We start from the raw sequence: 26,944 nt of genomic DNA, 5'->3' as shown, positions 1-26,944 counted from the left end.
TATGAATAATGCGTACATTTCTAATGTAAATGTTATTTCCGATGTTGCACTAAAAAGCATTAATAAAGATTGAAATCACATACATAGATATCCATCGAATCTTTGTATATTGCATTTACGTCATAGTTATACATTTAATTATCAGGTAATTATACAGTTATTTTTTTATTAAAAATGATGATGCAAGATTTGAAATGTGGAAAATATTTTTATAAGAATATTTTATGACCGAACTCAATCATTAGTGATTTTAATTTATGCATAATTTCAAATGTCTTTCCGAGGGATTTAGTGACATAAACAAAGTCACATAAGTGAAATCGCGACGATCCTACATCAGACATTTCGAAAAGTTTTAATGAATGTAAATTGACGGTTAAATTTTAAACAGTCCCGATAACTTATAATGAATTTATTAGCAAACTAATTAAAAATTTATATTACGCTGTTTTATAAAAATATTGCACGTATTGTATTGTCCGTGCGTAATATGTGTCTGGGAAAATTTAAATTTTATTGTTGACTCTATTATTTCAAAGTAGCAAAATGTGTAATTTTATGCAATGTTCGGAGCAATAATTAAATTTGCCGAATGAAGTTTTCTCGTGTTCGCATGAACTGAGAAAATTATACGATGCCATCTTAAACAGAGAGCCAATGAAGATATTACGTAATATTTTTTCAGTATGATATACTGATAGCCGTGGCATGAAATCACAAAATGTGTAATATCTATGATTTGTTGATATTGAAGACCGTAGTTATATATACTGCTTTGTGCGTAAACAAGTAATCATTAGCGTAGGTAGATTGTTGCATGATGTATAAGATTGCCGAAATTATGGCATTCGGGTCAACTGAGACATTCTTATCTCGCATGTAATTGACATCGGATTCAAATCTAAAGTTGGATTCACATTGTCGAGCCGAATTAAGTTTTATTTGATCATGTGGATTTTTCTTAAGGTAAACTTATAATTCGCCAATTTTAAGTACGAAGTCGTTTTTATAAACGGATTTCTTTCAAATTATAAATTTACCTCTTTTATTCCTCTCTCTTTCACACACATATATATTAAACTTTTCAATTTTTTTCGAAGTTTCACGAATTAATAAATCTTATCTGGTATCCGGTTTTTGACGTTACTTGAGTTTTTGTTTTTTTTAAATAAATCTCTTCTCTCTTACAACTATTATTTATTCTTCACAACGCGAATCTTGCTTAATTAATTGATACCACCTCATTTCCTACGCAATACAATTTTGTGAGCGAGTTGAAAAAGTTAAATGGTATTGGAATCAAAGGCGCATAAAATCATAAAAAATTATTTAATTAAACATGGACTCATAAATAGCTCATTATTACGCATCGATATCTCATGACCCTCTCTTCAATTCGTTATTATGCTCGGATCTGTTTCAATGCATATTTATAAATTTATCCAATATTTTACAATATTTTCCATTTTAATTTTATTTAGGCCGCATGTGTGTTTACTACCGTGATTACTTACTATGATAATAATAGTAAGTATTTGTATAATAATACAAATGACTATTTTTTTTTTAATTTACATAATTTAGATCATCCCTATACTACTTCTTTGGCCCTCGTTTTTCTCCAAGAGGGAGTTGTTTTGTGTTGTAACATCATACGCGTCGCACACGATTGTGAGGCAATATTCTTTCTGCGTTGAATTAAACCATGAACCAAAGCTGCAACGATACATTTAAGCGTATTAATAAAAAAGAAATCAAACAATATTTTACGATATTGAATAATCGCCCCAACTTAGAGAGCGAAATTAATCTTGCTAAATTATTCAATAGAAACATTCACATACAAACGCATGCACACACATACATACACATGCATATACACGCATACACATTTACCTCTGGCACTGTTCCTTGGACACATTTTGCTACATTGAATATCTTATCGCAAACATCCGCGCCGTCTAAAATACCGATTAAAAGTTAGAACGGGAAGAGATTCACGAGCCAACAATGAAGTAATAATCATCGTCGATAAAAAGCGTTTTTGACTTACCTTGCTTGGCGCATTTAGTCAAAATCTTGTTACCTATTTCTTGAAATTCCTCAGGAATGACACTTAGCAGCATCTCGGTTTCCAAGTCACCCTCCTCGTCGACCTATTAAAGTTTCGATGAGTGTTTATTTCGCCGTATACGTATAATAAACGCGATAATACTTGAAGAAATTACCAAACTGAATGAGTCGAGCAGGCAATGCATGTAGCACGTTATACTGCGATCTTCCGAAAGTTTTCCATCGTTAACCTCGTCGATAAGCGCTGCATTGTGAAATTGAAATGTTTATTATAAATGCGCGATATACGGAGAAAATATTACAGTAAAAATTAAATATATAATAATAATATATGCAGGTATAAATTTTGTAATCATGGAATCCATAATTTTTTCAGTAATTCAGTAATATTATATCCATTTTATATTTTATCACAGACTACTTTAATTATTCCAATGATGCACAAACAAGTGCATAATTGCGTTAAATTTGCAATTTTGATAATAATAAATTTAAATATTAACTTCCAGCCTTACGATAAAAACATTGCAAGGGAAAATGTATTTTTTATTTTAATTTGTACTGGAAAATTTTCTCCAGGTACAAAGATAATTTAAAAAAAATAATCTCTCTTTTCGCATAATAAAACGTTAGAGCTATAGAATAGAAGAATAAACTTGCCAGCGTCTGAGCGCGGGATTATCGGCCGAATGTTGATTACGCCATTTAGTCGCGAGACTCACCTTGAGACGTCCCGTGTTCGGCCATGCACCGTTCCTTGTCGGCTTGAACCATCTCCAACATTTCCGGGGGGATCCAGTCAGGTGGCTAAGCAGAATCAAAATTTATTACGAGAGCATCGCGGCAGATATTCTTGCGTCTCGGACTTTAGCACCATTCGATAAACAGCGCGCGCGCGCGCACACACGTGCACGTGCGATAGTATAATGGATCACTATATCGATTATTATTATAATGCTGATCCGTATTGGAATTTATTCCGCGAGATATCGAAAGTAAGCCAGAAAAGAAGCTTACCCCGGCGGACACGTAAATCGCCTGTAGGAACACCATGCCGAGGATCACCGACACGTGCATCGTTTGTTGTGTGTTTACTCGCCTCGAGAGATGTCACTTCTACGACGGAATGTACGATCCGCGACGGTTACCCGCGGTTTTTATAACGCCACAACAACGGGATGTGGGCGTGCTTAATAGAGGGTTAATGCCATATCCTTCGTTTGCTAATTGAGGCTCTCCGCCGTTCAAACTCGCCGGCCTAAACCCCATCTAATTTTCCGACTCTTGACGGAAGCGCGCAGCGCGAGATTACGTGTGTTCGCGACCTTCGACATATCCTGCGTATCCACAATGTATAGATCGATTTAGATGCATGCATACTTGGCTCGGAATTTTTTTTTGATTCTTATCGCTCACGTATCAAACAGAAGAAAAATTATAACGAAATAGGAAAAATGTTGCTCTTTTTCTCCCGGTTTTTACGCGATAGCGTTCAAGCTAAATGCACCAATTAAGTAGTTTAATAAAATATTTTTTTACCTTTAATATGTGTATAAAAATTCATTTAACATTGAACAATATGGACATTTTGTAGTTTCCTCCTTAAAAAAATTGTAACTGAAGTGAAAATAATTTTCATCTCGATTTTTTTTTGTATTAAATTCTACTTAATTTTTATTTTTTTATACGAATTATAAAGTCGCGCGATGTTTGTTTTCTGCTAAATAACGGGAAGTTCTTAATATACATAATTAACGACACTCTATTGAAACTTTAACCGGAGACGGGCGCTTATTTGATTCAATGCACCCTATGGTGTTTTCAATTCTGACATTATTTGTTGCCATGGATAATTTTATAGATTCTAAATTTCAGGAGAGCGTAGTTATTCATTTAATTGTAATGTATTTCTCAAATCAGTTTATAATATTCGCAAAAGCATATAAAACACTTAATAACATGGAATATATAAAAGATAATTCACTGTAAACAATATGCATCCGCCGACAATGCGGAAGGCATTGTATATTCACGGAGGATAGTCGTAACATAGTAAACATACAACGCATGATTACCAAATTACTGACAAATTGTAAGAATCATCGACAATATCACGGTATATTGGGGAAATTAGCGGGTATGGATAATAACTGAAAATTGACTTTGTCGTTTTAAATTCGAGATAAAAAAAGAAACGGAAAAATCTTGTAGCAATCTTGTGCTCGTGTTTGTGATACGTTAATTCGATATTTCCGATCGTATTATCACTCTAATAACTTGGGATTATAGAATAGGCCTTTCATTGCACGATTGCTGTAATTTGCTAATGTGGATGTAATTGTTTATTTTACGGAAATTACGATATGTAACTGCTGTCGGAGATAAGTTAACAATGAGCGAATTCGTGTATTCGATTTATTCATAACAAAAAAGCCTCATACAAATTTACAACAAACCAATTAAAAAATGTACAATGCATACAACAATATGCAATGTCGTATAAGTTGTTGCGAGGCGAAAACAAAAAAATAACGTCTGCGAATTTAACCGTGAATTAAATCGAATCAATGAACTCGTCTGATTGACCCTCCGTATTTTCTCGTTCGCGCTGTTCTCTGTCCACCATTGCAATCGTTGAAAATTAATTAGATTACATAGTACAACAATAATTCGATCGATTGTGCCGATGCGTTTCGATATACCATTCAATCGGATTACACTGTACTCGTAATTTGATTAATTACGATCTATCGCGTCTCACGGTAGAATCAAATACGCGATTAAGGATTATAACGTGTTATCAATTAAAAAATACATTTTCGATTGCGAAAATCACATACAGGAAATAGTTTAATGTCAAACGATCTTATCTGTTTCACGAATGAGACAAAATATAATATGAAATCCGTAAGCGTTCCAGTTTTTTGACTTTATCCAATGAAAAAACTGACAAAAATTATAAAACTGATTAATACGTAACATTGAAATATATTCATATAACTTTATGGAATAAATCACACTAATCACTATTAAGAAAATCGAAATATAATAATAAAGTCTTTTTTTATTTAAATAAATTATTATAAAATATATGTTTAAAACAAAAACTTTGGAAATGTAAATATCATTAAATTTACATTAATTTTTTTAGTTTAATGAAAAAAAATATATATAGAATAACAGAATTTTTAAAATTTTTATAATATATATATATAGATTTAATTTGCGTTTATCATTCAATATATATGTATATGTCTTGTAATAGAAATGATATTATTTTTTACGTCGCTTCTTTTAATCTATTGATTTTATTTTAGTATAAATCTTAAATTATAGAAATATATAAAGCTTATTTGAAATATCAAGCTTAAATTAAAAAAATATTCTCAATCGACGAATATCGATAAAAACATTTTTTATTTAATATTTTTAGAAAAGACCAATTCTTTACTAGTTTTTTCCGAAAAATACCGATTTTTACCACTGGTATGGATCCAAAAATAATGGAATTTTACCAATTCTGGTTAACGTGTTTCGAATTCCGGTCGATCTTTAGCGTTTCACCTGAAACGTAGATAACATGTGTATCGCGAAATTGTATGTAATTTGGAATAATGCAGTCGCATTTCCTCGTACTGACAGACCTTGTGGGTGCGCGCGAGTTTCCTGAATAAGTGATACACTTTCTAAGCTGTCTTATAGCTTCGCGCGAGACTGATCGATCATGGAGGACAATAAGAAATCATTGTTTAGTCTCCAAGTATCGCAATGCCACGAAGAGAGCTTTGTCGTGCTTATTAATACACTCTGACCTTGATACAGCGCGCGGTTCGAGGGTAGCGCGAGTCTCCTATATATCACTTTATACCCCCGTATGCACTGCGTTGCATTAAATTTCCGTTGCCAGTTGGAGCGACAAATTGCTTTCTCAGCAAGCTTCTGGTATCCGAGTCGAAATTTTTCTCTAATTTTTAATCTCAATTTTTTATCTCATATCTCTCTCTCTTTCTTTTTTTATTTAAATATTTCAGATAGATTACTATTTTTAAAACTATTTCATCTATTTTATCTACTTAAGATGCAAAGTTAGAAACTCAATTCCTACATAAATTAAATTTATCTCGAAATTCTCTAGGATGCATAAAAATATGATTGAGATTAAAATAGAAGCGAAATTATATATACATTTCATCTCGTGACCATCTTGAATCTGTGAAAATGATCTCGCTAGTGTCGACCCTGAACAGAGTTAACGCTCGTTTCTACCCAATCTACGTATCTCAAAAGTCCGAGTGCACATGCACTAGGCGTCTAAGAATCATTCGCGATTAGCGAGTGCATTGCTACCGAAGGCAGCCAAGGCCAATTTTCGATCGCGTAAAGAAACATGTTTCGTTTCGTATCGGGGCCTACTCTTCCGCAGATATAATCGGGGTCAAAAGACTTTTCTCTCTCTCTCCCCGTGTCTGTCTCCCTCTCTTTCTCCCCCGTCGCCATTCGATCATTCGTCGCTCGCGATTGCATCCGCGGCTCGTCTTCCCGCCGTCGTCCAACTTTCTCGCGCTCTCGCACCGAATCGATCGAATTTCCGGCGGATTTCTGCTCCTGCGCACGTGTCGTGGCGCACCTATCCGCCGTTCACGCCGACGACGACGGACGCCTCGTGCGAGAGCTCGGCTCGGCCTCGGTGCAATCTAATTGAATGGCAACTCCGTAGACGATGCGCGTACGAGCCTTCATTCTCAGAAAAATATAAATAGCAGTATCTCAAATGTGATACGATCGATGATACCGTTATGTCATTTGTCACTTCATCTTTCGCAGTTATACCTAACATTAGCGTACCCACTTATAGTAAGATTGTCGTAATTTTTTAAGATCGCAAAATGGCAGCTAGCTAAAAATATTGGCTCCGATTACGTTTATCTGAAATGTAAATTAAAATCGTTGTTCTATAAAAAATCTCAGTTTGTATTTCATTTAAACGTACCTGATATATGAAAAGAGATCTTGAAAAATTATACTTTGTAATGAAAAATTTAAATTCGAAGGATTAATTTATTATCTGAGTATCTTTTCAAAAACGAAAGAAGAAACGCAAAAAGAAAGCGTCTCCAACAGGACGTTTCTGCACCCTTTAGAATGTCTAGAGGAAAGTTCGCATGAAAGGATAGTATCCCTCCAATGATGCGAACAACCGTGCAAGCTCCGGCGATATGGTAGAAAACAAACACTGCCGCGTACACGTGCTTCGCGACAAGTGTGTACGTGTATGTGTGTGTGTGTGTGTGTACTCGCATACGGAATATTGATCGTCGTGCAGGTAACTCGCAGTTCACTAGTTTCATTTGTTCCCAGAGTGTCGATTGTCGACAACCGCAGCCGCTGCTGCAGTTTCGATTGACGCTGCGAATTTATCGTTTTAGGATCGAGACAGGTTGTATATGTCGAAAAATGTCCAGGAGCATCGATGTACTGTCTCCTAAGAGTGTTTGTTTTGGAAAACAACATCGTCGTTCCTCGATCCGCTCATCCATCGTAGCCTCAAAGATCGATTTTCCAAGATAACGGTCGTTTCGCATTCGAGATTCCCGGGGATTTCGCCTACAGCAATATATACGAAGGAAACAATCCGTTTAAGACCCCGCTCTGTAAGATTTATTACTGCCGCCTCGCGATGATTTATGAATCACGAAAGAGGAAAATTATGAATCGCGAGGAGAGAGCGATTCGGGTTATCTACGCGTATCGCACGTTTATATACGGGGTGTACGAACGAATTCGGTTAAAGATGCAAGGCGCGTTTCCTACATCTTTCTTATCTAGCTAGCAGTCTTGAATGGCGGATGGGTATCCTCGCCAAAGTGGGTCATCGCCGTCGGGAGACGGGAGACGGCAGACGGCGGGTCGTCGCGACGTAGACATGTGTACGTGTACGTGTGTGCACGTGAGTGTGGGGGTGGAGCAAAGTTGTCATTGAGAGGCAAAGGGTAGGAACCTAGGTCGCTGGAGCAAAGAACTGTGCGAGCGAGCACGAGATCGCAGGAAGGAAGCGACGACGATCGGTTCTTCTCGCCCCATTCATACAGGACGTGTCTCGCACGTTCTCTCGTTCTACAAGGGTGTATAAAAATACTTGGAGTCGCTCGAAATTAAGATCTATATGTCGCCGTTAAATCGTAAGCAGTTAAATCATAAGAATTTAATTGTACGTTTTTATTCTCTTCTCGTTTTGCGACTTGATATTCGAGATGAATCTTTATTTAATTTTTCAGCGAGCGAGTATTTTTCAAAGTTAGTTCGAGTTAAAATTTTCATACTTCTAATTTTCCCACTTAAGTCTTTAAATTAATAAAGGATTTTCATGAATTTAATTTATATAAAAATTTTATTTTTTGGATCCTAAATAAATGAACCGTCTCTTACTTGGACATTTAAAAGAATAGCTTCTTTCTACAGGATTAGAAATTAAATAGTTTCACACGAGAGTGATCTGATTATGCTGTAAAGTATCAAAGTAGATGTTAGATTGAGATCATGAAGGAGGATAATCTTGATGCGGGAATTCTCTCAACGCAATTCTGACAAAAGTTTGATCGTCTCTCTCCCGTGTTACGTAATATTAACCGATAATGCCGAAGGTCTTTGATTTTCTCGTTGAGAAAATCCTTACACGGCGCGATTCGCGCGAGGGATTCTGCCTCGTTCCATAATTTCTCATTCCACTGCACCGTTAGCGATCCGACATCGGACGGTCGACTTGCATAAGAGGTCAAACGAAGATATAATTACAACCTGGAAAGTGTCATCGGCGTTCGATCGGCCGCGGTGTCCTTGAATATCATCTGTGAGAGCCGAAGGACATAAGCCGGATGAATATTTAATGGCGGTATCGCGCGGCCTTAAAACCAAATTAAAGTTCATTCAAGCCGAGGAGATATAAGTTATAAACTGCGTCGCAAGATTTCTTAAGCACCAAGTATAAATATTATACGACTTTATAATTATGCATATATATGCGGATGCTCAAGTTATATCGGTACTTAAAATTAATACTTTATATTAAGATTTTAATTTTTTTCCGTGACAACAATTACGCCACAATTAAACCTGGAGGTTTGCCTGAACCTCGCATTGCGCTTTCTCTCATCATTCAGGCGTAAACTCTCTGCGTATTGACGCGTGCGCAACCTTCGAAAATAGTTTTCCTTTTTTTTTAAAGGGAATTAACAGATTATCGCCTGCGAGAAAGGAATATAATTTTCCGATCAAAGACATGTCGCGTGCTTTTAGCGAAATTAAAATATAAAGAATTAGTTATGAACTTTAATCTCAATTTAAAATATTAACTACGCTCTTATGTGTGTGTCAGAATGGTAAATTTTGTAATCATTTGCGTAAAAATTTAATAAATAGAATTACATCGATGACACATTTTCCAACAGATTTCTTCTTATATAGTCGCCTAATATTGCTCGTTGAAAACCAAGGAAACGATATGCAAATGTAAGAGATGTGAGTAGCTAATAGAAAGTCGCTATAAAATGAATATAAAGATTATAAACGATTAATAGAAAGTTGCGAGGAATTTCGCGTTGGAAGTCTGTTTTGCTGTAGGTGAGAGGTCTGAAGTCAGATTTTGCATATGAATAAAATGAGCAAATTCCTTTTTTCGGAGATTCGGAAAAGATCCAAAAGTATAATACTTTTTAGCTCTTATGATTATTTCGCGGACGGAGAAGAAGTCTTTTCAATTCTTTCGTATCGCGACGCAAAATCTGAATTTAAATTCGCTGCTTTCTATTCTCAGGAGGGAAGGAGGAGGGGGAGCAGACTATAAGCGACATATGTATGTATGTGCAACGTAGTGCTTTGCACTTTGATGAATAACGACGCAACGTGCCGTACATTTGCCATCCACTTCGGAGCGCGAGTCCACGTAATCTCGTTTCTTGAATATGGATGACGGAATAATTACATTCCTCTTCGAAGGAGCGACAAGGAGAAAAGTAGAAGAGGAAGAGGAAGGAGGGAGATGCGATGTAAACGTAACATCGATCACGGAGAGCTTTGTGTCTCGCGTGTCCGTCACGGGATTGCTCTCGCGAGACTAACTCTCGCTGGGCCTCGTGTCGAGACTCAGGTGAGGAGGAGAGCTCTCGAGAAAGAGAGAGACAGAAAGAATCGCGTGTGCATCCGCAGCGTCCATTCCGATTGTCGGCACGTGATGAGCCGTCGACAACGCTCTCTTTAATCCGTTGAAACTTATTGAGAGAGAAACACACGCAGTGAAAAAGAGACGCACGGAAAACATCGCCGACTCGTTCTAAGCGACAGACGCGGCCTTGATCGCGTCTCATTGTCTTCGCAAATGAATTATTCGTTCTCGATGGCAGATTTTTCAAGAAAATACACGATATTTGAAAGAGCATGGCCGTTCTTGTATCTTCTCTCTCTTTCTCTCGAATAAACGTGCCGATCTGCCGCACGCGAGGACGGAGTCGAGTCTGACTCTCGGCTCGACATGGAGAATTCGCGAGCCTTGTCAGCGTTGACGATTAAATGAAGGCACGTTTCTTCAACGAGCGCCGCGCGGCTTGGTCGATGCGCCGCGTCGCGCCGTCTCGTGCGACGCCCGCGGCCCTGACATTGGGAAAGTTGTGAATGGGGAGACGTCGACCCTCGTGCGGAGTCGTTACGTTTTCAGATTTTCTATGTAATTAGTAAGTTTCGGCTTCTTTCCCGGAAAGTTTCTCTCTCGAGTGCCTTTAATACTCCTGCTTAAAAAAAAAGAGATTCGACGATTATAATTATGAGAAACTTCTTGTCGCCCTCGTCAGCTTCTCATTTTTCATATATAGGAAAATCTCTATTTACAAACTTGGCGAGAAGGGGAACAGATTCTCTTTCAAACAAACTTTCTCTTCTTTTTGTATTTTATTAAAATAGCGTTTCAAATTTTTTCCCCTTTATATCGAAACTTGCGTCATAAATCATCCGAGTTAATGGCATTTCGTGGCTGCTTATAACATCGTTATTTATATTTCTGGACATGTTTTATCCCAGCAAAGGCTTTATATAAAACTGGGAGAGCGCGAGCGTGTACTTCGATATGCGACGGAATATGTTAACGTCTATTCTATCATACACTATGAGACGAATACGTGCGTGCGTTACAGCCACGTGTGTATATTTGTGCGTGTATTATTCGTGCGCGCGGCGTAAAAAAGTGGCGGTGGGGCTATTCTTGCATCGTCACTGTGTCAGACGATGATATTCTGCACATTATGCAAATGAGGTATCCTAACGTAGTAGGGAGCGACCCTCGTTACGACTTGTATCACCGCGCTTTTAGACTTCCTCGCAAAATAAAATCTATCTTCGATAAAATCTATCGCTCGCTTGGCTGGACTTGGTTGTTACATCATCGGCGTGATTCCAAGTACGTGGAAACTGTTGCGTCGCAATATACATTACTTTGACAAGCGAGAATTTTAAAAATTTCTCGCAATATAAGAGATACAATCGCATAAGAGGGATTATATAGATCGAGTATGGAAAGAGATTACGTGCATACGTACAATACACATGAAAGAGATTTAACTTTTTATCTGATAATAAGATTGCATATGTGTGGTTTTAATAAATTTCGAAAAGGCTCGCGCCACATGTTAACTTTGCTCGCGTATCCACTTTCGGCGTGATTGTCGAAACGCCTTTCGACATTAATAGTATGATTAGTGAGCGGATGACACGCGTGTTTGTCCAGTGTCGTTACGCCCATGATGGAAGAGATGTTTCGTGTTTATCGCATAATTCAACTGATATTAGGTAATAGCCGTGCGACCCACGTTCGGCCAACACATGGCGGCCAACATGGGAGCAGCTAGAGATTTCTTTATTGAATTCGCGGTCCGCGCCGCAAACAGGAAGCCCGAAATCCCACGCGGAATCGTTTTATCTCCGTTAAAATCCGGCGCTTATGTTCTTTTAAAATGGACTTTAAAAGTCACTTTTTTTTAATGCCGCGATTTTTCTCTCGGAAAAGTGTCGCAAAATTTAAATGGATTCGAAGTTATTGTTGTGTTATAAATTGTAACGGTTAATTTTATTTACTCGCGTATTATGTAAATCTGTAAAGCCGGATATGGTTTATTATAAGAAAATTCAAACAGATAAACTCAATATCAAAGAGCAATATTTAAGCTTATAGAAAGGACGTATATGAATAATTGTTACCTGGAATTTCTCGAAGGAGAAACGCAAGTATCATCCGATCCGAGTTAGCGACATCCAATTTGCAGATTTGCAGATTCTTTTATTCAGGATATAAAGCAGAGATGTTGCATCTCGGGAATATCCCTTGTCGCACATGTCGTCGCGGCGAGAGGCGGCGTAAAGGGAGATTGATCGCAACTGTGTTTGCTTATAACTTGATAATCAAATGCGTGGCAAAAATAGCCGTGACGGAAAGCGTGAGATGGCGATATATTCCATAGATTATTCCGGCATGTAATTTCACCGCATATGATGAAAAAAGCGAGATGTCTCGATAAAGTTTATTTGTCGACGCGACCGATTTCTTTTTCAACGCGTAATGATTTCTCTCTGGCGAGACACTCAATACTTGGCGGGATTTCTATGGGATCGCGGCATGAAATAGCTACATTAAATTTCTTCACATCGTTTTAATCGCCGTCCATAAACGGCGACACGCGCGACAGTAGGGTCGTAAAGTAGACAGACGAGAGACGCTTTAAGACGGGATCCGCGAAACGAGAAAATTCTTCGCTCGAAATGGCTGGTCGAATGGTGCTGAAGTGCGTTTAGAAAACGGGTTTTTCCATCGTAGCACGAAGATAGAAGTGAATTATTTCCCTTCGACTCCTCTCCTCCCCCTTGCATGTAAAGGCGCACGAATCTATCTCGTGAATTCGGCGAAAATTCGTTGGCGTTTTATTTGATAAAATTCGCTTTCGGCGAAATAGTCTTTTTAACAGGCTTTAATTAATTATCGTTAACAATCTGAATTTTTGAAAATATTTATAATCCCCTTCTGAGAGGAACCAAATTGGTCGGTTCTACTTTTTATAAACTTGTCAATTTCAGTATCAGACAGCATCTCGTTATTCTGATTGTGAGACTAAAAAATTTACAAAAAGTAAAGCGGAGAGATTAATTTGACTTCTGATAGATATGTAATTATTTTTCTTTCTTCTATTCAGTTTCATTGAACTCGAATCGAATCGCGAATAGCGTTTATGAATCCATGCAATCGTTTCCTTTCCGAAACAATATTTCGAATATTTATCTCCGAAATGATTTTGACGCACTGAAATCTCGTGAGAGATACGCGTATATCACACGATAATCATGACTTATGCAAATCAGTTGCATAAAAATACAATAAAATAAAAATGCATGACACGCATGCATTATACGTACTATCTGTTATCGCACGATTTATACGTGTTTTTACACTGTCGCTATTATACACACTTACACACACGCGTGTACGTGTGTATGTATGCAACTTGTTTGCACGCTCCCGCGCTACCGTACTGTCGATTGAAATTCTCAAGGATATTCCGCGTACATCTTTGCAGACGGCGCTCAGCAACCTGGAGGAGATGCAACACAACTCCATGATGTACCGCAGCGACAACAGAAGCCGGAGTATGGGGGTGGGGCCGATGCGATCCCGACCCATGGAGAAGAGACACGACACATCGCCGTACAGCGGCGTCCCTTACCTGTCGCCACCCCCGCCTGATACCTGGCGCAGAACAAACTCAGACTCGGCTCTTCATCAAAGCGCCAACGAAGCTTGCCAATCGACCTCCGCCATACCTCATCGACGAGGTAGCAATGCATGTCGGTTCTCCTTTTTCTTTTATTTGCAAAATCTTGAAACCTGTTTTGTTAGAGAAAGGAAGATGCGGGTTTTTCCCTCTTCTCATGATGAAAAGTTATGGAAAAATCGCGTATTCATTTCATCACGTCGGTTGCGTATCTAAGATGACGGGATCTTACGCAATATAACGCGTTTCGTCGAAGTACTCTTATCTATGGAAATTAATGCCTCGGAACTATCTATTTTCTAATATCTATTTCCTAAAAACACATAACTCTTAGTCCCCCCCCCTCTCGTCTCTCGATCCATATACATTCTGATTTATCGCGGTTGAGAAACATCCGATGTATCTTATCTAATTTCTGTCAAAAGTATCACATTTCTTTGAACGTAATTTTCCTCGTAGTCTGTCTGTAAAGGGAAGGGCGATTAATCAAAGTCACCCTGCATGAAACTTGTCGCGCAAACGTCATTTATTACCACTAATAATTTATTACAAGACCGGTGAAATGATGCGTCGTACACATTTGCATGATTTATCTGCATTCGCGACGAAAAGGATCACGTTTTTACTCTCTCGTTTAAAAATTCGAGCATGATCTAATATTCGCGTATAAAGAGAATAATATAGTTTTTTTTAGCGTCACTTAGTCGCTCATCTATGTAAAATAGCGTCGTCTTCGCGAAGCTTCTTTTTTGACGCGAATAACTCGGCTCGGAAATTTCGTCATTACCATATTACCTCGTTATATATCGCGACACCGTTCCATTCTCTTAAGCGGTTGCCTACGGAATTTTGCAAAAGACCTGTCAGACCTCTTGCGAGTTTGCCTTTGAAGTGCACACACAGCGTAATCCGCTTTCGTAACTTCGAACTATAAATCCGAAATTCTTGCGGTTTAATTTACGTCCTGTATTCGCGGGGCTAATTACAGCCTCTAGTTTATGCCGAACAAGCGTTCGTAAAATTGAATTATTATTTATTTTTAAAATACTACTCTTCACGTCAACAAAAATTAATATTACCTATTATATTTATATATAATATGATATAATTTATATCATTGTAATTATTTATGGATAAAATTTAATTTCTCTCTTGCTGGCAACACGACACGCCAAATTTTTAGAGCAGTGACAATACATTACATTTTTGATAAAGGCTATCAAAATTACCTCGACAAATCATGAAAGTCAACAAAGTGATTTTACGCTAGACGAGGCATGTGAAATATTATACGACAGTAACGTTAGTAAGCGGTATTATGTTGCTCCGTAGAAATTGGATAGCTAGTTTGAGAAACACATGCATACTGCACAACCGTAACGGACGATCCATACCAAGATGACCGTTTTATATTCAGTATCGCATAGTAATATATAGCTCCAAATGTAAACGCAGAAAATGTGGAATTAGAAAATGCATTATTTTTACGCGAATGACGTATTAAAATCTTAAATCGTTTTTTACGATGCCCCATCACGAGATTGCGAAGCTTTATAAATGGCATTCTGTAATTAACAGATCAGCACGTTATGACCGCAAACGACAACAGAGATCCTCATCACGGTTTCATCGAACGACCAAGATCATCGTGCGAAATGCCTAGAGTGCCTGGGATTAAGTACGTATCCTTGAATATTAAAGAAATTACCTCTTTTATCAAGCGACAAAGATTTCGGTAAAGTGTTTCGATTGAATACACAATCGATTCTTACGTCGATATCGTGGAGTCAAATTCGATAAAATTTGCATTCGTTTTCTTTTTCATTTTTTATTCCGCATTAACGTAACAATCCTCGCGAAATTTTCCGTTTCAGCATATATCCAAGCTCGCAACCACCGGGGCAGCAAATACCGATAGGGAACAACACGGGGTCGTTGCCCGACTTGAGCAACGTACATTTTCCATCACCACTTCACACTCCTCTGGATCCTCAGGAGGATCTTTCGAGTAGTACGCCGTTCAGCAACGTAAGTTTGTCCGATCGATTATGGCATACTATCGACTATAAAATAACGTTTTCTCTTTTCCTTTCCGCTCGATCTTACACGCACTTTACGCGAGGCTGCACGTTTCTGAACGAGTCTTTATCGCTTTTACAGCGATGTTTCTCTCTTTTTTTAAATTATATTTTTTTCTTATTTTTTATCTATCTTTAACTCTCTCTCTCGGAGAAAGTATCTGTCAAACGACATCCGAAACGATAGCGTACTATAGGATAGTTTGCGCGAGTGTTAATAATGCTATTAATACGCATCTATTATCGGCACGCGCGTACACACATAGATATATTCCTCCGAGAGATTTTGCACGTGTCAAATAAGAAATACGAAAATATTTTGATTATTGCTCGCGAATATACAATCGCCAAATAGATTCTAAAAATAAATATGAAATTACTTGTTGGCATTTAACGGATAATTTAATTTGTCTGGTCTTTATACTACAATACCTTGATATTTCAGTTAAACTTTAAACGTGTAGATCAGAAATAAAAATTTTTAATCTCTAATTTCTTTGATTTATTTTGACGAATAAAAGATTGACATTTGTATATAGAGTTTCTCAGGTTTTATTTTAGTTACATAAAATCTTGGATAAATCAAGATTCTATTTCAGAAAAATTAAATGCTAAGACATTATATTTATCTTATATTTATATATATGCGTGTGTTTCGTTATGTAATAAGATTGTTTATGATTGTGTCAATTCGATAAGTTTTACTTTAAGGTTGATAACATATATTTATTTACGGGAAAGCATTTATTTATTTTTAGAAAGACCGATATCGTCGATATTAACCAATTTGCTTTTGAGCGCGAAGCGAGATCGTTTAACTAACTTAACGTACTACAATTGATACCGCCGACGAAAGGATATCCAATTAGAGAAGATTTAAAAGGCAGATGTCGATATCGTAATTGTTCATTCGCATCGCGTTTTCCCCCGCGATTCTCTCTTTTTGGCGGGGCAATCGCGTTCGTATATTTTTTTCATTCTTTCGCGCATATATAAAATATCGAGTTGCAATCTTGTACGAACAAAGGTTCGTAGACAAGTAGGATTTAGCAAATTTGAAAATATGCGGAAATCTTTTTTTGAAATGGTCGAACCGCTGGTATATTCCAGAGTCCTCAAACGAGCAGTCCCACAAACCTGTCGCCGACCAGCTTGGCACAAGCTGGTAGGCTGTCCTTTTCACAGGATCCGTCAAGCGTCCAAGTAAATATCCTCGCGGCCCCGTATTACTTAGATTGTGCCTACTGTTATAGGGCAGCGGCTTTTTAATTACGAGCGACACGAATTCCGGGGATCTTTTTTTAGAATTCACTTAATTCTCCAAAGAGCCCAAAATTCCTCTTTTAAATATTCGTTTCGCGTATGAACTCGTAGACCTCGATTAAGAACCGCTGCCATAAAATGTTGCAGAACATACGAAGTATCCGAAATAATCTATGAGGAAGATTATTATCTATCTATTATCGGAATCGTTTCGAAGTGACTTCATTTTTCATTATTTAATTTATTATAAATACCCAAGTAATATCCGAAGCGATCGAAATGTTTCCGATATCTCGCGAACGAATAAAGATTCAATTCCGATCCTAATGAGATTTCGTAAATTATCGCTGACAGCACCAAAGTGTGATTGGCTCGGATTCGCTATGGAATTCGTCAGTCGAAAACCCGTTTGGAATCTTAAATAGTTACCTAATAGCTTCCCTGAACACTATTAGCATCTATTTTGGAAAACTTCTCAAGGATATGTTGCTCACCACATTTAATTAAGTTTATGTAACGACGATCTATTGCTCGGATGTTTCGTATTTGTTCAATGGCAGATTACGGAATCGAGGGAAATGCAGTTTCTAAATATATCTAAAGCTAGAATAAACTTTTTTGTAATTATACGTAACGTAGACTTGAAATGTAAATAAACAAATTTCGCATCATGGGAATAAAAATTTGAGAGATGCATATGGTTTTTTTCAAGTAATCGCAGTAGGAGAATATTACCTCGGTTCCGTGTAATTATATTGTTTGTTGTGGAGAATGTAACTTAGGAGGTGCAATGGTTGCATGAAAACAACACTATGCTTTCTGTGCTTTCTTAAATGTTAGACGATTCGATTAGAGTAGTGCCAGAATCTCTTGCAACTGCTTTCAGAAAAAAAAAAAATATATATATATATATAAGTGTATCTTCAAAATGAGAAATTAACGGTACAAATTGCGTACAGTGAAAATTGTAGAAAATTTTAGAAGTATCACCTCGCGAAAAGCATCACATTTAGCGAATCACGCGTATTACGTAAACACAAATGATTCCTTCAGTAGTAATTTTCGCATGTAATTGGATTGCTTTCATGCTACTTTCAGTATCGCTATGTCAAAGTTGCCATTGCCTTTTAAGCAGAGAAAGATTTGAGTCTTTCACTTTTGAAAAAGCAATCCGCGGCATGCCTTTTCAATGTTTAAATACGCAAATTTTATCGTGGTTGAATATCGATTTTCTTCTTTTTTCAATGTAATTATCTCATGATTAACGTGTAACATGGTAACGTGTAACAAGAATATAATGTTGCGGGCGGTTACGCAGCGTTAAGTTCGAAATGAAACTTGTAGAGCACGCTGTGGAAAGCACTTGTGACCTAAATACGTCCTGACATTATTAATACGGAATTTAACAACATTTATCGAGTCCGCTCGATAATTTCGATCGTCAATTGCGAACGCGGAAAATTATGTAAATCGCAAAGCAAATTCGCCAGGAAACTACGTCGCTACAGATGCGACAGATTTTTAATGGGAAAAAAGGAGAAAAAATATATCGGACAATTTCAACGCAATTTTATTTTGTCGCTCGTTTCCCATTCGTTAATATCAGGACGTGACAATTTCAGTGACAGAATTGGAAAAGTTCGAACGAAATTTTACGCGCGTTTTTTTTTTATTTTTTTTTTTTATTTTTTTTTTATGTCGGTGCGTCTCTCTTAATTTTCTATTTATTTTTTATTTTGCCTTTGTTGTAGTGGTTGTTTGTGTTTGTTATTTTGCAGAACCATTTATCAGTGCCTGTTAACTCTAGGTTTCTTCACACGTGTAAGGTTAGTAGTCACACCAGTTTTTACCAGCTCTCACGAACGTATGTAATATAATAGTATTACGCTTGTGTTGCTGCCTCTAGTCGCGCGATGGCTGTCAAAAAGCCGTCGGCGGTTTTTACTGTTTTTGCTTGTTATAGCACCGAGCTTGCAGATAAATAATCGAAATATCAATCAATAGAGCGAAACGTATGTATGCTAATGCGTATGTAGCAATAATCGTACAATGGGTTCGCCAACGCAACGGGTTCGAAAATAAACACGAAACAAAAAATAATATCGCGATAATATTGCGATATAACACAAGGAAGAGATAAGCATTACACAAAGATAATTCTAAAGTAATTTTAGCATTTACGTGAATCATTCATTTTTGCGTCATAATGTAGCGATATAATTGGCTCTGTATGATGTTTGATGCGTGTTTTGGCGATCGAGAATGTGATTAAAAAGCGATTCCCTCAAGGAGATCTTTAGCCAGTTTGCAAATTTTTCTCTTCCCTGGAACGTGTCTTTTTCGTGGCTCAGAATTTCTGTTATTCCGAAACAATTTGTGTGTGCTCATTATCGTATCCCGATGTGCTCATTATCAATCCCCGATCGCCAGAAGCGAGCAGAATCGATAAATATCTAACGCGTCCTCTCGAGATTTACTCTTGTGCGCCGAAATCGTTTGCTCAGCAATTTAGTAAAGCAACTCGGTTGTCGCGGCGAACCGCTTCCGCAAGTCCGATGCTGTAATCAATGACGTAGAGATCGATTATCGCGAGCCTGTTGCGATTATGTAGCGTCTATCGAGTTGAATCTAGTTACGCGGAAGCGCGAAAAAAAAAGAGAAAAAGAGAGCAAAACGAAAGAGGCGACAGAGCGACGATCGATCGTTAATAGCGATGGGTATGAAGCAGGGTGTGGCACTGGAAAACAGCACAAGTACTTCGCAACAGGATCTTCAGAGCTATCCGCAGCAACCGGCGCCGACGGCGACGTCTCAGAGCCCGACTGCCGGCCTCTACATTTATCAACAATCGCACAGTCCTGTGCCGCCGCAAAGTCCAGTTAGTATCGATCGTTTCGAAAATTTGTATCCCCCTTGTACTTGTGTACGCATCCGCAAATAATAGTATTGTATTACAAAGTATTTAGATACAAGTGTCGCATTTTACACACATGCGATTCTTTTTACATGTCTATATATTTGACATCTTCTGACAACTATATATTAGTAAAAAAATTCGAGTCTTTTTATTTCTATCTTTCGAAAAAATTATCGATTCAAGAAATGTAGAAAAATGTTACTACTAATTTTGATATCGTTGTACGATAAAATTTAAAACTAATTCGCCGCTAATAAGTAATTATCATTCCCCGTTGCCCGATTTTCAGAAAACGTCACAGTCGCAGCAACAACAACATCAACAACATCAACAACATCAACATCAACATCAACAACATCAACATCATCAACAACAACATCAACAATCACAGCAACAGCTCAATTCATTAGTATCGTATAGATCCACGCAGTCGGTGAACAGGCCCTCACCGCAATCGTCACCTAGTCTAACAGTTCAAGTGAGAAATCATCTCGTACATATAAACTCTATTGATAAATTATTATATATGTACAGTGTGTTGTGTGTGTTTCGAATATATAGTCAATAGATTGCAATAATCTCTAATGCTAGAAGCTATATAATTTAATTTAATTAATCTCACAAGAGATAAACTTTATTGTAGTAATAACGGTTCTTTACAAGTCTAAGAGCAACATGCATTTCCTGTTTCAGGGAAGTCCTTTAAGTTACAGCAATAATCCATCGGCGCCGCCTAGTCCTACAGGACATCCGGGTCCGCCCAGTTTGACGTCCGACGTTATCGATCAGAATACTTATTTCATCAATCAGGCGCAAGCGGCGGCCCTTCAACAGGATTTCGAACAATTCACAATGGTACGTGAGCGATTTATTTATTTAAGCATGATTAAAGAGAGGACTGACCTATGTGTTCGAGTTCGCGAAGTGTCATGTGGACGAACATCTCCGAGAGTAACTTTTAAATTTTTATATAAGCGTATTGTGACAATTGTGCAATATTTTAAAACTTAATAAAACCTAAATTGATTCGTTTGACAGTCTTATTCAGGAAAGAAAACAATTTCTTTTTCTCTTTTAAGCTATCGGAAATATTCGATTGACACGTCAGAGCTAGTGGTCCAGTTGTACATTCGACATTATCTTATCTTTGTCATCGAAGCTTTGTCGTAGATAAAACAGGTTCGATAAATCGGGACAAGTAATATAACCGAAAAGCATAAAAATAAGTTGAGAATAAAATAATAAAATTTTCTTTGCACGAGAAAATTAACTTTGAAATTTGTAAAATTAATAATACACTTTTTTAAGCTTCAATATGATTTCTAATAAATTTTATGTCACATTGTTCGACTATAAATATAATTTTTTTTTACTATTTAATAAAATGATTTAAAATAATTGAAGTTATTGCAAAAGTTATGTCTATAAAATGCTAAAATAAATTTTATTTTTTTAATAGAGAGAAAATTGTATTTTTTTAAATATAGATTTTTATAATCATTATCGAGATAAATTCGATAATGATACAAAGTTGTTTAAAAATTAAAAAATGTGCATTTCCTTAATTTTTCAATTTTCAATTTCTATGAAACAATAACAAGTGAAAAAGTTTTATTTTGAATTTCGACTTTTGAAAGAAAAATCATTCCCTTTTCGGTCGTACTATGTTTCTCGATTCATCTCGTACAATTCCCGACTTCTCTGGGACAGCCTGTCTTCATAAACAATCGTTCCGAGATTTTCGACGCGCGTAGCCTACGAAAACTCGCCAGATTTGTGACTTGTCTCAATCCGCCTATCTTACACTATATTCGCGGTTGAAATGTAAAACACACGTGCTGCACGTTTTACACGGTACTCTAGCGCGCATAATTGCATTCAGGCTTCCGCAAAGAGAGGGAAAAAGAGAGAAAGAGGGAGCGTTTTGCATGCTATAACGCTTGTAACAGGTATACACGAGCGCACGAGCGTAACGTCAGAAATACTCGCGCGTTTCATTTCAATATTGCTGATAAAGGCGATCGGTACTTTCAAATCGTCGTAATGAATTTTTTTTAATTCCGATTGCTCGCGCAACAGATACGGAAACGCTAAAGATATATATAATTTTCTCTGATTTCCCCGCTGATTTTTTCATAAACAATTTTGATTATATAAAAATTACGTACAATCAATTATGACTAATTAAAAGATACCCGATCTTAATTGGCGCTCCATCTTTTTTTATGCATGTCGAAGGGACTGGTAAGTATCTGACGCTAAGGTGTTTGTATTTAATAAGTATAGCAAGAATGAAAAAAAAAAAAAAAAAACGAATCGACAATATTCATTGAAATTTTAATGAAATTACAAAATTCAATTCTGTTTCAATTGGCTTTAAAATCTTAAATTTGATACTCTCTTCATAAATTTCTCATTTACATATTTCAACAGATGCATTAATAATGTAACAAATATTTTTCGCATGAAACACGATTTTTCGAATCAACGTTTACAAGCTAATAGGTTTCGTGAATTTCAACATTATTCCTCTTCAGGCAAGATTTGACCTTCGAAGCTATAATTAATGCTAAGCGATGAATTATTCCAAGCGAATGATTCGTATGAATTATTCTGACTCGGAGTTACTTGATATTCTATTCAGTTACATCGTCAAACCTCCCATTCTTTAAAGCGTCAAATTATAATTCTTCATTTTTTTTAGTTAATGGGAGAGAAAGAGAGAGATATATCTAATATGAAATTAATTATAATTAGTTAGGATCGCATGATCGCAAGTATCGCTTCTCAGAATAGATCTTTATCGAAATTAGTTTTATTATGAAAAAAAACGGATATTTACGTTTGATTATATATTAAGAGCTAGACTCATGTCTTAAGTCTTGCTATTTATCTGTTGCCTGCATTCATAATTCAGGAGTGGCCGAAATTCGCGCAACAGCTGATGGAACTCGGTTGCACCTGGACCACGCAGATAGAGGTGAAATATCGCCATTAGTTGTGAAACATTTTTATTCGTGCAAATTCGATAGTAACGTCCGGTACCATCCGTATACTTTTTTATACAAGGCTCGCAAGAAACTAAATTCTTCGAGTCATAAAATTAATAATGTATAAACTAATATAAAAGATCGATCGTAGAATCATTATCTCTTTTAATATTTAAAATTTACTTATTGAATCAAGAGAGAGAAAGAGAGAAACGTGTATGACTAATACACTGTTTCATATGTATACGCTACTAATCGGTATAAAAAAAAAATGCGAATTCTCAAGTACCGTGCTCCTTTCACGGCTTTCATATAGCATTGAATATGTACGCGTCAAATGTATTCCCTTGCGTGAGACTCGCATTGCACGGAGGAAAAATATCAGATCCAGGATTTTATATATATATATATATATATATATATATATATATATATTCGCGGATTAAGGGAAAATATTACCTTCTTGCAATAAAAAAATCACACTTAGTGTGCGTGTGTGTATGTACATATATATATGTCTCTGATGTTTAAAACATTTTACCGCGTCCAAAGAACGCTTTAAAGTCACTCGATACACGGACAGGAAAATGCGTTATAATCGCGTGGATTCTTGATGAAATCATTATATAAGAATATATCATCGTCATTATAAGAATATAGGTTAATAATAATCGCGATATTCCGCAAACTCGGAAACGCGTTCTTATGCACATGTAGAATGTACATACATATGTCGTGTATATGCGTGCTGCGCTTCAGAAGGACCAGTTTCACGGACGCAGGGGCCTTAACGCGATACCCTCTCTTTACGCTCCCTCAGTTGCACTCACAAGTGGCCGTTACCGTAGCGTTTGATATTGACGCGGATGGCATTGAGCTCATCAGTTAATAGAGGAATGAAGAGCACGCTGATATTTTACGACATATATAAAAAATCGTTCGAAGCTAAATAGCCTTATCTGCGCAAACTATCGATTGTTCGAAGTTATTTAGTATCATTTAGTATAATTGTAATGTCACAGTTTCATAAATCATTTTCCTCTCTTCGGAAGAAGAATCGGTAATTTCGGGATAAACGTCGGACAAATAAATTGGATTAGAAAAAAGTACATGAATACATGAAATAACGGAAATAAACAGAGATACAGGAAGCAATAAGCCCGTTACCGGATGCCGGCTAAGCGAAAAGGGATTTCATTTGACAAAGGCTATTAAGCGAAACGAAGTATCCGGAAATCGAACCATAACTAATGCCGTAATGGATTCCAAAGTTGAGGAGAAAATAACGGCGATCTTCCGGAGACCTGGAGAGCGAACGCGCGTACCGAGCGTTTACCGGCTTCGATCGTACTGGGTTTCTCCCTTTATACTCCTCTTCCGTTGTTTTCCCTCCCGCGATACCGTTCTATAAAAAGCATTTATAAGGGACGGGGGTCGCGTTACACGCGAAATGAATCAACGTCGCGTTAAAGAACGACTCGGATTAGACCGCATCGATTGTAAATCTCGCCAAGTTTTTTCATTATAAGATGGCTCATCCACGACCTTCCCTTTTTTTCTTCTCTACTTCAGATGGACACGCCGGTGCAGACGAACACGATCGGGACGTATATCGGGTCACCGAATCATACCACGAATTATACGCAGGTGAGAAGAATCATCAAGGTATGTCTCGTAAATCGTCGTTATTAATGTTCGAAAAAAGAAGCAGTAAAGATGATAAGATGTATTCTTTTCTTGCGCGCGTACATGCTTGATTTCTTTACTAAATTCCTCATGTTGTTTGTTTCTCAGAACGACATGATTAATGTCGGGGGCGAATTAGGCAGCGGGGACGCGGGGTACTTCAGCACGAGTCCGCAAATGGCGTATCAACCTGCAACGACGACGACCACCGCTACCCAGCAGCTCACACCGCAAACTCCAAATACACCTACGATTATTCTCACAGGTATATTCCCCGCGGATATACGTGCTATGAATTTTTTAATTACGCGCCCGCGTGACAAGACGTGAAATATCTCGCTCGTTTTATCTATTATTCTCGGAATAAAGTCGTTGCGTTTTTTTTTTACGATAATATTTCAAAGCCAATTTTTTTATCCATTAAGAATATTTAATACATTTATGTATGATACGGCTTATGTTTTCGTCGAAAAAAAATGGAAAAATAATGATTTATTTCAATTCCGTGAATAATTTCGCGATGGAATTTGAAATGATAAAATAATGGTGGAATCTCGATAAATACCATGTTGCAGACTTCTCCGGTGCGGACGATCCAGAATTCGTCAAGGACCTCGGTACGGCGATGATGGGAGATTTTGATCCGGAAATGTTCCCATCGGACGACGCCCTTAGACAAGGCCTCGATCCAATCGACGTGGACGGTCTACAAATGCTAGCCGACCCTACAATGGTCATATCGGATTCCAGCGCCGAAGCCCACTTTAGGTTAGATCGACTTTAAGGGAAGAGATTTTACTCATTTACCAATACACACACACACACACACATTCTCCCGTATCGACTACTGTGTAGGATAAAATAAATTCTGTCCTGGTGTCGCGATTAATTCTTAAGACACTTTGACATATTGGGATACTTTTTGGGCACTGACAGATTTGCAGGGAATCAATAGCGCGTCAGTACATAATAAATTATGTATAAATAATAAATTTCTTAGTAAATTTTATTTATATAGCATACGAATTTATATATATAGATTTCGTGTGAATATTTTTATCTCGTTTAATAACGCATTTTTTTTATTGCTTGAATCGTGCATAATACAAATTTGGAGATCTGCATTGTTTTCTTGAGGATAGTATGTCCACAAAAAAATCTTTCGAGACATTTTCTGGAAATAAGTCAGTGGTCAATGAAAGATGTCTCCCGCTCGTGATAAACCGTTACTTGACGATTAAGTAATATAAAAAAAATCTTTATTAACCCTTTTTTTATTTTACACTACTTTGTACATTGTATCATGTATGATCTCTAAGAAGCACAAAAGAAAAATGTTTACTGATTTATACATGCTTTTATTATAATGCAATTATATAGTGAAGTAATCTACCGTTTAGGCCAATTTAAAGTTTAGAGAAGATTACGATCGATTATGCTCCTCGATGGAAGAGCATATTAAAAAAAAAAAGAAACGTATAAAGACATAGAAGTGAGAGAGGAGGGAGATGCCTACCGGCGGTACACGCCAACAGTAATCTAGATTTTTGTGTCCTTTTCCTCATTATATCCTTGCGAGTAGCAGTTACGATTACATAAACATTTAACATAGTTTATCTAGGAAATGCTTTAGCTCACTTTTACTTTTCCTCTGTCTCTTTTAATATCATGTTTGCGATATAATATAATTATTTTAGATAAAACAGAATTAATTATTACTGTAACAAATTTTTAGACTCAATTTTTTTCTCCATCGGAAAATACAAATATCGAATCTGTGATATTGAAGTTGGATAAGTCTAAAAAATTCAAAGGTAATCTCAACGAAGAAACTGCGTAAAAGTTTCGGAAACAGATTTCTCCCTTACGTTTCTCTAGATGTACTATTGGTGATCATTTCTATATTTGTCATTTTCTGAAGAAAGCTTATGATTTTATTATTTCGATTATTAATATATTTACTACGAGTAAACGCAATAATAATAACAGAAGCAGAAAGAGAAATATCATAATGCGTGTACCCTCGACGATTTTGTCAATTGTTTTTTGAAAGTAATATATTATACTTTATACGCGCGTTTGATAATTAATCGAATACGAGATTAAGATAATGACGATGAAATCAAGAATACGATC

At 36.9% G+C, this 26,944-nt stretch overlaps 2 protein-coding genes across 10 annotated transcripts in view; one reads left to right on the top strand and one right to left on the bottom strand.

Annotated features, from left to right (window-relative positions):
* LOC105248586 (CREB-regulated transcription coactivator 1) overlaps nt 1-26,279 on the top strand; it is a 29,733-nt gene extending 3,454 nt beyond the window's left edge. For 3 of the 9 annotated variants that reach the window (XM_011253455.3, XM_011253449.3, XM_025414038.1), the window contains 12 exons: nt 13,680-13,947; nt 15,453-15,552; nt 15,749-15,902; nt 17,063-17,155; nt 19,941-20,093; nt 20,422-20,610; nt 20,826-20,987; nt 22,371-22,376; nt 23,050-23,112; nt 24,695-24,769; nt 24,917-25,073; nt 25,384-26,279. In XM_011253455.3, coding sequence (XP_011251757.2) covers nt 13,680-13,947; nt 15,453-15,552; nt 15,749-15,902; nt 17,063-17,155; nt 19,941-20,093; nt 20,422-20,610; nt 20,826-20,987; nt 22,371-22,376; nt 23,050-23,112; nt 24,695-24,769; nt 24,917-25,073; nt 25,384-25,592 — 1,629 coding nt within the window. In that variant the 3' untranslated portion in view covers nt 25,593-26,279. Of the gene's footprint in view, nt 1-13,679; nt 13,948-15,452; nt 15,553-15,748; nt 15,903-17,062; nt 17,156-18,993; nt 19,042-19,940; nt 20,094-20,421; nt 20,611-20,825; nt 20,988-22,370; nt 22,377-23,049; nt 23,113-24,694; nt 24,770-24,916; nt 25,074-25,383 lie in introns of all 9 variants that reach the window. The other 6 variants (XM_011253450.3, XM_011253452.3, XM_011253451.3 and 3 more) reach the window with 6 other exon arrangements.
* Nucleotides 913-3,233, bottom strand: LOC105248585 (general odorant-binding protein 69a). Its single transcript, XM_011253448.3, has 6 exons — nt 3,091-3,233; nt 2,796-2,880; nt 2,229-2,317; nt 2,054-2,156; nt 1,897-1,961; nt 913-1,716 (listed from the first exon to the last, which is right to left on the bottom strand). The coding sequence occupies exons 1-6, from the start codon at nt 3,148-3,150 to the stop codon at nt 1,699-1,701; spliced, it is 420 nt and encodes a 139-aa protein (XP_011251750.1). The 5' UTR covers nt 3,151-3,233; the 3' UTR covers nt 913-1,698.
* Nucleotides 26,280-26,944: the final 665 nt, after the last annotated feature.

Source organism: Camponotus floridanus, unplaced genomic scaffold (assembly GCF_003227725.1).
Source record: "Camponotus floridanus strain SB8 unplaced genomic scaffold, Cflo_v7.5 scaffold75, whole genome shotgun sequence".
In the NCBI taxonomy this organism is placed as follows: Eukaryota; Metazoa; Arthropoda; class Insecta; order Hymenoptera; family Formicidae; genus Camponotus; species Camponotus floridanus.
The sequence above is the reverse complement of the archived record's forward strand: the minus strand, read 5'-3'. Positions and strand labels throughout refer to the sequence as shown.

What these genes read in the sequence shown, in the direction of transcription:
- LOC105248585 (XM_011253448.3), bottom strand. Translation starts at nt 3,150, where the DNA reads ATGCACGTGTCGGTGATCCTCGGCATGGTGTTCCTACAGGCGATTTAC. An exon ending in CGATTTACGTGTCCGCCGGG is followed by an intron (nt 2,881 to 3,090) that starts GTAAGCTTCTTT and finishes GATTCTGCTTAG; the next exon opens with CCACCTGACTGGATCCCCCC. An exon ending in GACTAAATGCGCCAAGCAAG is followed by an intron (nt 1,962 to 2,053) that starts GTAAGTCAAAAA and finishes TCGGTATTTTAG; the next exon opens with ACGGCGCGGATGTTTGCGAT.